Genomic DNA, 11,058 nt, shown 5'->3' on the forward strand with positions numbered 1-11,058 from the left:
GAATAATGAGTCCCTGAACAAAGGTGGGGTCAATATTAAAAGTATTTATCTGGTGTATATATCACCAGTACATATCACCAGTATCTGGTGTATCCTCCAGCTGCTTTAAGTACTACAGTGCATCTCATCCTCATGGACTGCATCAGATTGGTCAGTCCTTGCTGTGAGATGTTCCTCCACTCTTCCACCAAGGCATCTGCAAGTTCTCCATCACGTCTGAGGAGACACGGATACATGTAATTTTCCACTGCAAGGACGATCAGCTGTCCTTCCTGTCTCCCTGTAGCACTGTCTCAGGCGTTTTACATTACAGACATTGCAGTTTATTGCTCTGGACACATCTGTAGTCCTCATGCCTCCCTGCAGCAGGTCTATGGCATGTTCACGCAGGTGAGCAGGAACCCTAGACATCTTTCTTCTGGTGTTTTTCAGAGTCAGTAGAAAGGTCTCTTTAGTGTCCTAACTTATTATAACTGTGACCTTAATCACCTAGCGCCTGTAAACTGTTCATTTCTTAAGGACTGTTAGACAGGTGCATGTGCAATAATTGTTTATGGTTCACTGAACAAGCATGAAAAATATAAATTTAAACCCTTTCCAATAAAGATCTGTGAAGATTATCTGGATTTTACAAAATGATATTTAAAATCTTGAAAAGGGATGATTCTTTTTTTGCTGAGTGTGTGTGTGTGTGTGTGTGTGAGTGTGTATATATATATATATATATATATATATATATATATATATATATATATATATATATATATATATATATATATATATATATATTTATTAATTTTTATTAATTTTTATTAATTTTTTTATAAACGGTATTCTGTGTAAACTCTACAGACTATGCATGTACATCCCTGGAGATCAGCAGAACACCAAATCACTGAGATCACATTTTAATTAATTTCAAGTTCAAGTTCAGATTTATTTGCCATGTCTGTCAAACAGACTGTTTAATATAATTGAAATAAAAGAATACACATCAATCCAACACACAGCAATAAAAACATAAACAGTAACATCCGTAACAATAACAGTAATGGTTTCTTCAAATTCCCGAGAATGTGTTGGTGGTGGGATCAAAGGAAAAATGTACCCCCTGCAAACATGTGTGGGGTGTGTGTGTGTGCATGTGTGTGTGTGTGTGCGTGTGTGGGGTGGGGTGGGGTGGGGTGGGGGGGGGTGAGAATAAGCCACGTTCCTTCATATTAGCTTGCTTTGCGTTTCACTGCCTTTGAATGGCCTTTGGGTCTCGTTACAGGTTTCTTCTTCAGGCTCACCTCCACTGGGTAATGATCACTAATCTGCAGAGCCTAATGAAGACAGAAGTATTGGTTTTTCAAAGTGTAATAGAAGCATTATAATGTGAGACATATTAGCTATATTAAATAGATTCATAAATATTAGCTAGATTCACCCGTCCTTGTTCAAACATTGAATCTCTTCTGCTTTTAACGTTGATGAAAGTGAAACAATTAGAAAATAGGAAGCTCTCAAATATTTCTGTGCAAGAACCCTGCTATAAACAGAATACCACACAGACAAAAAAAATGTTGTTACAGTTCTAGAGAATTTTGTGTGTAGTACTCTGAAAAAGCACAAAAATGAAGGAACAAAAAGAATGTTTGGCCCTTATGTGGGATTAGTGATAAATATTGTTTGTATTGTATCTGGGATAGGAAGTATGGAAATTTACCATATGTGTGGAGAACTCTGCTGAAACAGGTTTGAATATTTTGAATAATTGTTTCACCCTGGGAAAACCCTTTACATTGTCAAATTTTGACATTTCTACATATTTAGTTCTGAAAATGACAATTAGAAAAACTACAAAGTATCTCAACCAGAAGTTTTACAGCGTTTTAAAGCCTGCTAACCCACAAAACAGAAAAAGGAGATAATTCCATTTAAAGATTTCATTTCAATTAAATCCACCTCTACGTACAGTCTCCTCCAAAACTACTGGAACGGCAAGGCCAATTCAATTGTTTTTGCTGTAGACTGAAGACATTTGGGTTTGAGATCAAAAGATGAATATGATAAGAGTGTTGAATGAGTTAAATGACATAATACATAGCACATTTGTATCAGTCAACACAATTTGGAGAAACATATCCAAAGATTTTGGAACATGTGACTGACAGGTGTTTCTTGTTACCCAGGTGTGTCCTGTTAGATTGATTGTTTAAACAATTAATAGCTCTGAATATCCACTCTTGGTTTTAGCCTTCAGTTTCACCTGTGAAGACGTCATCTAATAAGCCACATGAAGATCAGCGAGCTGTCTATGGGACAAAAGCAAGCCATTTTGAAGCTGAGAAAAGAGGGGAAATGAATCAAGGGTTTTGCATAAACATTGGGCGTAGCCAGTACAACAATTTGGAACGTCATGAATAAAAAAGAAAGAAAACAACAGAATGAGCAACAGACACTGAATGGGTCGGCCAAGGAAAACAACAACAGTTCATGACAGAAACATTGTGAAAGCTGTGAAGAAAAAGCCAAAAACAACAGTCAGTGACCTCAACAACAACCTCCACAGAGCAGGGGTGAAGGTATCACAATCGAATACGACTTCAAGAGCGGAAATATAGAGGGCATACCACACATGGCAAACCACTCATCAGCAGTAAGAGTCAGAAAGCCAGTTTGGAATTCGCAAAGAAATACAGACATGAGCGATAAAATTTCTGGAACCAAGATGAACCTCTATCAAAGTGATGGAAAGGCCAAAGTGTGGAGAAAGAAAGGATCTGCTCATGATCCAAAACATACAAGCTCATCTGTGAAACATGGTGGAGGTAGTGTCATGGCTTGGGCTTGCATGAATGCTTCTGGAACATTCTCACTAATCTTTATTGATGTAACTCATGATGGTAGCATCAGAATGGTTTTAGAAGCTTACAGGAACATTTTGTCTGCGCTCTGCTCACACTAACACACTGTCTATGTGGAAATAATTGTTGATAAATTAGTCAGCTTTTTTCTGTTGGCTGAATTTCCTTTATATTAGGTAATTAAAAAAACATTTAAAAACTTTTCTTCTTCTCTGTTTTGATGATGATGTGATGGCACAGGAGCATCAGAAACATTTTGACTGCTGATATTTGATTATAATCTGAATTGTTTAAGATTATGTTCATTTCGCTAAGCCACGTGATGCAACTATATAACAATCAAATAGTGAGAAAAGCACATTTAGCTTCAAAGGTTTTAGATATTTTGAGGCAGACTGACTTCATTTGTTAGAAGACTTCATCTTCTTATGCAATGCTACCACGATTCCCTTGAAGTTTTGGTGAAATATATCTGTTTTCTTACAGTATAAATGTCAGTATATTATTGGAAGAAAACCCCAATTGTCAATTGTTCCTATTTGTCGTTTTGTTTGTTTGTTTAGTGTTTTTTTTTGTTTTTGTTTTTTTAACTGTTTTCCAGAATTCAGCCACAGTGATACCTGAGGCCACCATTAGGCAACAAATGAAATGTAAAATGAACTAAATAAACAACATTTCATTATTTGGTGTAGTAATCACATTTGTATGGTCATTTACAGATTTCTTCAACTTTCCGAAATGTGCACTGCTACTAGTGAAAAGCGAGTGTTCACACTGGAGTTTTGATTAGTTCAAAACAAAGAGTCAAGGACATATTAGTTCCTTTTTAGGATCAGTTTGATACAAAGCTAAAGTTATAATAAGAAGTTTCTAAAGTGTCATTTGTTCTTTATTCTTACCTCTTCCTCTGACAGATCATAGGCCTCATGGAAGTTGAAGGGTTTCGCTGAATTCCGCACTACTGCATTCAACAAGTCGTCCTTGTACACCACAATCCTAAAGGAATGGTCCGTTATTAAAGGACTACTGTACATAGGAAGCATAAACCTAAGCAGTTTCTTCCGTCCTCCAAATCCCATCCTCCAAATAGCAGCTATTACCTTTAATATAAAAAGACTAAAGAAAACCTTATTGTAGAAGAACAAGTGTAATGATGTATGATTACTACAAAAATGCCCTTAAAAACATGATAAGCACTGATTACTGACAGGCTGGGATTAAACTGTATGGCACCTGTCGTATGAATAGTCGTTGGACAGGCTGGCTGTGGTGTCCACATCGTCCCCTATCAGCCAGTGGAAGTCTTCGTCAGTACGGATCCTGATTTTCTTCATCTTCTTCTTGGAGACGTACGCTCCATCAGCATTGAAGTCGCCCAGGATCATTATATTCTGTAAGGCACGTATACATGTTCATGACATGACATTTCAGGAATTTCATCAGTATTATTAACTGTTTCACTTCATGTTGCTTAAGGTTTATATTCTGTTTGGGTTCCTGAAGACAGTAGACACCCTGTAACTGCTTAAATACACACTTATGATAAACTGCTTATGATTTTGACTTAATTACAGGATTCAGATATACTGAAAATGATACTTAAGCCTTGTTCAGGGTCTATTTTGTATATTTACGTCATGTCAATATAGCACAGATACAGTTCAATATTTCTTTATTTGGTCTAGTAAGAAACCCAAATGTTAAATTTTCTATACAAGAAAGAATTAAATTTTCTCTCTATTTGGTTGTAATTAAGTGAAAAGAATGAAAAATAGAGAGAAAAAAGCATATGTGGAAATAGTTCATTTTCATATTTAACTGAAATATTTAAAATGAAAGACTGCAAATAATGAGCAAGTAAAAGCAATCTGAAGATCGGTATTTTGTTGCGCTTTGTTTCATTTTGCTTTAAGTCATTTAAAAGCTCATTTTTCCTTCATTGACATACTCTCTTGTAAATTACAGTACATGGCCTGCACTTGGATCATTTGACCTGATTGGCTCTGTAATGTCACAATAACAGCAACAACAAAAACTATAAAAATTCCGCAGTGACCATTTTCATCCTTTGTTTAGGGGTTTAATCATAAATTTAAAAAAAAGATTTGTATTTTTTTTTTTTTTTTTTTTTTTTTTTAAAAGTTTAGCATGGCTTTAAACTGTTATAGTGACCACTTTTCTATTCAGGGCATTTAGAGTATATTACTCACATTAGTCTTCCATTTCTTCCTGACAGCCATGCTCACATCATACAGCTCATCTATTTCTTTCTCCGAGTCTTTGGGCTTTGTGTGGACTGGGATCAAAACCACTTCATTTACCACTAGAAACACACACACACACACACACACACACACCACAAACAAGTTAGGACATGTTTCATGCAAATGTTTACATTCTCGATGTCGTTTTAGAATGTAATGAATGCACCAAATGTTTCTCTCTTGTCCTAGTTCAGAAAAAAAGAAGTGATTTTTACCACTCTACCTTTTCAAATGAATCAGATAAGGGGAATTCTTTTTACATGCAACAGCTGTATCTGCTTATCTTTAGCTTATCTCCTGTACTTTGATCAGCTTTTTCTTAATCATTTAGATTGAGCCTTTAAAGTGATAGTTTGGCCCGAAAATAAAATGCAGATACAGTCGGTATGTAGTTTGCAAAATGTTAAGTATCTATAAGCGTCAAGCAATTGTTATGGACATAAGCCATTGTAGCTCCTGTGCAAAATGAATGAGGCCAAATTCAGACTCCATGGACGAAAAATGTTGTGTGGTTAATTTGTGACATTTGGGTTAAATGGAACATTTGGTTTGTTACACATGTGGTCTCAGGATGTTTTTCCTTGCCGCTGATACCTCTGGCTTGGTCATTATGGGTAAATGTAAATCCATATCCTGATTTCTGTCGAGCTGCTTTGTGGCATTGTCCATTGTTGAATAAGATTGAACTGAATAGAATTGTGTAAAAATTTGTGACTGAAAGATTAGTTTAATCTTCCATCTTTAACAGTGGCATGTCCATTCTAGGTTTCTTCATTTGTGATAATCAGTTAACCATATTCACAGTATTCCATATTTTCACTTTCACATTGTTTAACATTTCATTTGTCAACTGCAAGGGTTCTCTTTTTAGGAGTTCTGGAATTTGAAAACAGCCTTTCGGTCACTAGAACCAGAGCCTTAACATCTTCACTAACACGTTCCAAATTATATACAGTATACAGTATAAATACTTTGGCGTAAATGCATTTAATCGATTCATTTCATTTGAATGTGAATAATTACTTCTGTCAGGTAAGCCGAAACGCAGAATGAAGGGCTCTCGTGAGAAGGCGTCCTCGTCTCCTTCCTGATTGTCTTCATATTGGTATGTGTCAATCAGCTGGACTTGGTCTGGTCTAATGCATGATACCCAGAATATCATAATTATTTACCCTAATTCACTGAGCATCTTTAAACAGATCATGAATACACAGTCATACAAGAACAAAGCGTATCTTCATCATCGTGTTAACATGACGGTAGTATCATATTTCATTCAAAAATGCAAGTTAATCTGTCATACATGAAAGATAAATGCTTGGCATGCAATTTTAATACACTGATATCTGTGTCTATCTCTATCTGTTTTTTGTCTATCTCTATCTAGGGATTTTACTGTGTGTTCAGATTTAAACCAGAAGTGGGAGTTTTACTAGTGGGAATTAAACCCACCTCAACCCTGACCAGGCAGTTACTAAGGATGCTGTAAATGCATCAGACAAGTGCTGTGTGCTGTGGGCTTTTCTTTTTTTTTTGTCCCACGAGCTTCACATCTGAGTGATTACTTGCACCTGCATGAAATTTTTAAAAAACTACCGCTACTGAAAAAATAAAGCAAACAAACAAAAAAACAATAGTGCGCCTCCTATTCATATCTGTATTTGTATCTCTTTAGAACGCATGATCTGTGCAATCCCAATAATGTATTCATATTCAGTTTCATCCCTAACCTCTTATAATGGTCCACAATATTGTCATGTTACTTCTACTAACGCTATCTTAAAGTGTCCACAGTCATTTATTTTGCATGTCAAGTATCATGGTATATAACTGATTCATCAGTAATCTATTTTTAAAAGAATATTTTGGTCCAAAACAAAATGTACACAATTTTCTCCCTAATCCCAAATGTATTCAATCAACCAAGACATGATTCTTTAGTTTTGTATTGGCGCTAAGACTGTTGTTATTCTTATGAATACCGTTTGTACATAAACGAATTGAAACTATATTATCATCCCAAATCATACAATTTCACCTTTGAAATTTGGGCCACGCCTCCTACCTAAATCTGATGCTCATGTGGAATGATACCTAACTATATTTAAACCTGATGGCTGTCAAATATGGGAAGAAAAATGCTGTCCTATCAGTGGGTTGTGCTGTGTTCTTCTTCCGTGTATGAATTTGACTCTGTGAGAGGCAAGTAATACACATTCAGTGATTATTCATGGCTTAGTATGATTCGGTTTGGGACGCAGCCCAAGTATTTTAACCTCTGAGGCTGTAATTATCTATTGTTGTTATTGTGTTTTTTTCAGTATTACAGAAGTGTTATGAGATTAAAAACATTTTAGTGCCTCAAGATGACTTCTACAGTTTTTTTTTTTAGCATTCTACAGCATTCTTAACATTGTCATAAGTATGTCTTGGTTGATTGATTGCAAGGAGGAAATTGTGTAAATTTGTTGAACTATTCCTTTCAATAGTTTTACTACCCATGTAAATTCACCTGTAGAGGCACGCAATCTGCTCCTTGTAAAGTGAGCGGCCCAGGCTGGAACTCATTGCCATGCGGTAAGGATGCTTCTTGTTATTGCTGTCAAACGAAACAAAAAGTGTTTGGAGAATAATCAATAAAAGCTTGACAATCTTTCTTGGCATTGATATGCAGAAGATATGGACATTGTTGATCAGTTTTACACACCCTGTGCTGTTCAGCTTGTGCAGGAATTTAGCCATGGCCTTTCCTGACTTGTCCACTACTTCAAGGATCACAATTATGCTATAGCGAGACACAATCTATATGAACATACAAAATAGTGTGTTAGTTTCAGGTAAAGGAGAGGAGGGTTACAGATGATCCCTTAAATACATGTAAATTAACCCCTACAGTCCTGTCAGAAACAATTGGAACGGCAAGGCCAATTCATTTGTTTTTGCTGTAGACTGAAGACATTTGGGCTTGAGATCCATAGATGAATTTGAGAAGAAAGTTTAGATTTCATCCTTGGGATTTATATGTAAATGTGTTTAACAATATAGAACATAGCACATTTTGTATCAGACCACCCAATTTAGAGGTGAGCAAAAAATACTGGAACATGGGACTGACAGGTGTTTCTTGTTACCCAGGTGTGTCCGGTTAGATTGATTGTTTAAACAATAAATAGCGCCGAACATCTGCTCTTGGTTTTAGCCTTCAGTTTCACCTGTGAAGACTGCATCTGTTGTTAAAAAAGGATAAGCCACATGAAGATCAGAAAACTGTCTGTGGGGGAAAAGCAAGCCACTTTGAAGCTCAGAAAAGAGGGAAAATCAATCCGAGGCATTGCCCAAACATTGGGCGTATTTACAGAGATATTTATCCAAATTAATCGAGATGCAGCAACACAATCATCCAAAAGACACTGCCAAGTCAACAAAGGACTTTATCAGGAGCTTAACCCAACTGAGCAGCATTTCACCTCCTGTAGAGGAGACTGAACAGAGAAACCCCCCGAAACAAACAACAACTGAAAGAAGGTTCAGTAAAAGCCTGGAAAAGTATCACAAAAGAAGAAACCAACAATTGCAAGCAAGGGATATGCGACCAAATTCGCCTAAAAATTGGGTGGTCTGATACAAAGGGTTCTATGTTTTATGTTTTTTAACACATCTAGATATAAATACCAGAAAATAAAAGATGAAATCCTAAACTCTCGTCTCATATCCATCTTTTGATCTGAAACACAAATGTCTTTGGTGTATAGCACAAGACAAATGAATTGGCCTTGCCGTTCCAGTAGTTTCAGAGGGGACTGTACTATACTTTCTACTGTACCTTCTGTAAGGTTCTGTCAGGTATATGCTATCATTTTTGCTTTAGACTCATTGTAAGTGTTTTTACGGTAGACATTTTATTCTAGGAAGTACAACAATGAGCTTGTTTGGCAGATAGTTCTTCCAACGCAATTCTGAGACTTTCTGTTGAAATCTTTACTGAAAGCCCTACTGTAAAACAATGGTGAAATTGTCAACAGTATATTTAAGTGGTGCTAATCAAGAAAGGCAAGCCCTTTTAAATTTTAGTATGTGCAATTCGTAAGCTAATTGATGGTAAAACATGTTAAATTTGACTTGGCTGGTTTAGATTTTTATGTGAAAATGACTGCATATAATGGCAGTTTAAAATGTATATTGACTGTAACCTGGAAATACTTTGTCTATTGTAATGTTAACAGGCAATAATGTAAAGAACATTGTTACATATCCGTCTGGGAACGCAACACTCATAGAAGTGTTGACATTACTGTAATTACCTTTATAAGGTACTTTATAGTACTCTCGTCTGACAGCTTACTCGAACCAAGACGCCTGACGTTAAAGGATGCAATCTTCATGTTAGTCTGTAAAAAAAAAAAGAACATCACGTTTTGCTAGTATGTAATTTGAAGTAACAGTAATAATGGAATTCAACAGTTTTGGGATATTACAAAACGCACTTCACAGGTACATATGTGTAGAATACAAGGACTGTTGTACAAATTCTCACAGACAGCAATTGATTTGTTTCATAAGAACCAAAGCATGTTCTCAGGAAACAACCTTTCGTGCCATTGACTCAAGCAATTCTAACCACAGTGTTACATCTTGGTCTAAGAGGAAACCTGAGGGTTTCACATCTCAGCAAACTCTAAACAGCAATAATATGATATTTAGGGCAACTAAAGATCATGTAACATTCATTCAACTAAAAGGAAATGGTAACAGTTTAATTATTAACCCAAGTTGTCATGATCTTTAGCAACTCTTTAACAAAACAAGAACCGAAATCTTAAATTACCAGAGTAACCTATCTGTATATAGAAATATATCAATATCCAACGCTGTAAAAGATCATAAATAAAGAGTTACATTTCAACTTTAATTTCAGTAACTTTCATTTAATTTCAGTAACTTTAATTACTGAATAATTCATAGTAGATACAGAATGATGTGGTTTAAGATAAATAATAACCTGTCTGTTAACAGTAATCGATGTTCTAATACATGATCTATTACAGTTTCACTCAAATCTCACTTACCTTTATGTTTTTACGCTTTCCTTTGTGTGCTTAGTGAGCCGGGTCTCTTGTGTGCATGAGACAGGAATAGAGCAGAATGTTTACTTCCTGGATTTGAGCCACAGACCTTATGCTTTTGCTACGCTTTGCATAGTGTTGCTTACTGAAGTGCTCAGTAGGTGTGGCCTGTTATGGAAACTATGTTTGTCTCATGTGAAAAACCTGAGTCATTCAAAGTCAAAACAATATTAAAACATTATTATGATGATGTTGTACAGTAAAAATAAAAAGAAAATTAAATTAAAATAGCAGGATGTTCTGAGAAAATTTTCTCATTCATCCATTCACACACACACACACACACACGTTTGTATGGGGGACATTTTTCCTTTGATCTCACCACCAACCTATTCTCAGGAATTTAATCAGTATACAGTTCCGTAGGTTGAGCTAATTAGCTGGGGATCTATCCTGCCATAAAACCCATTATTTCAGTCCCATCTGATATCCTGGTGACTATAACTTTCAAAGAGGTCCATGGGTATAAGTGAGTATGCTTGGCAGAACCCAAGGTTGGCTTGTAACATCAAAGAAGGGGCTTATAAGTTCATTGGCTGCCTTTCTGCCATTAATGCTTTAACATCACACATCCTACAGTATGTCCGTGATTCAGATCAGCATTCTCGTAAGTTACATTTGTTTCTATTTTATGTATACCTTCATTGGTGAGTTTGTTTAATAAATTCTTTTGCCATTTCTGTCTTTAAATATTCACTGGGTGTTAGTAAGAAAGTATGTTGCATTAAAAGTGCATGACTGTATTTATATGGTTATTAGAAATAGTTTCCTAAGCTAAAGTTGTAGTATGTTAGACACGTTAAAATCCGACCTCTGACAAGT

General features: G+C 35.8%; 1 protein-coding gene across 3 annotated transcripts; it reads right to left on the reverse strand.

The window, feature by feature from the left end:
* Nucleotides 1–906: 906 nt before the first annotated feature.
* Nucleotides 907–10,348, reverse strand: dnase1l4.2 (deoxyribonuclease 1 like 4, tandem duplicate 2). Of its 3 annotated transcripts, XM_053653424.1 has the most exons (10): nt 10,180–10,348; nt 9,415–9,501; nt 7,821–7,915; nt 7,626–7,712; nt 6,137–6,249; nt 5,060–5,172; nt 4,083–4,240; nt 3,749–3,845; nt 2,252–2,326; nt 1,714–1,728 (listed from the first exon to the last, which is right to left on the reverse strand). In XM_053653424.1, the coding sequence occupies exons 2-9, from the start codon at nt 9,493–9,495 to the stop codon at nt 2,267–2,269; spliced, it is 804 nt and encodes a 267-aa protein (XP_053509399.1). In that variant the 5' UTR covers nt 9,496–9,501; nt 10,180–10,348; the 3' UTR covers nt 1,714–1,728; nt 2,252–2,266. The 3 variants fall into 3 exon arrangements, with proteins under 3 accessions (XP_053509397.1, XP_053509399.1, XP_053509398.1); XM_053653422.1 differs by lacking the exons at nt 1,714–1,728; nt 2,252–2,326 and adding an exon at nt 907–1,325 and having other exon boundaries at nt 10,180–10,343; XM_053653423.1 differs by lacking the exon at nt 1,714–1,728 and having other exon boundaries at nt 1,941–2,326.
* Between the last annotated feature and the right edge of the window lie 710 nt (nt 10,349–11,058).

This window comes from Ictalurus furcatus, chromosome 21 (genome assembly GCF_023375685.1).
Source record: "Ictalurus furcatus strain D&B chromosome 21, Billie_1.0, whole genome shotgun sequence".
NCBI classification, from domain to species: domain Eukaryota; kingdom Metazoa; phylum Chordata; class Actinopteri; order Siluriformes; family Ictaluridae; genus Ictalurus; species Ictalurus furcatus.

Excerpts from the sequence above, each read along its gene's own strand:
- dnase1l4.2 (XM_053653422.1), bottom strand. The coding sequence starts at position 9,495 with ATGAAGATTGCATCCTTTAACGTCAGGCGTCTTGGTTCGAGTAAGCTG. Across the intron at positions 7,713-7,820 it reads CACAAGCTGAACAGCACAGG|CAATAACAAGAAGCATCCTT; the intron begins GTGTGTAAAACT and ends TTCGTTTGACAG. Across the intron at positions 3,846-4,082 it reads AACGACTATTCATACGACAG|GATTGTGGTGTACAAGGACG; the intron begins GTGCCATACAGT and ends CCATTCCTTTAG.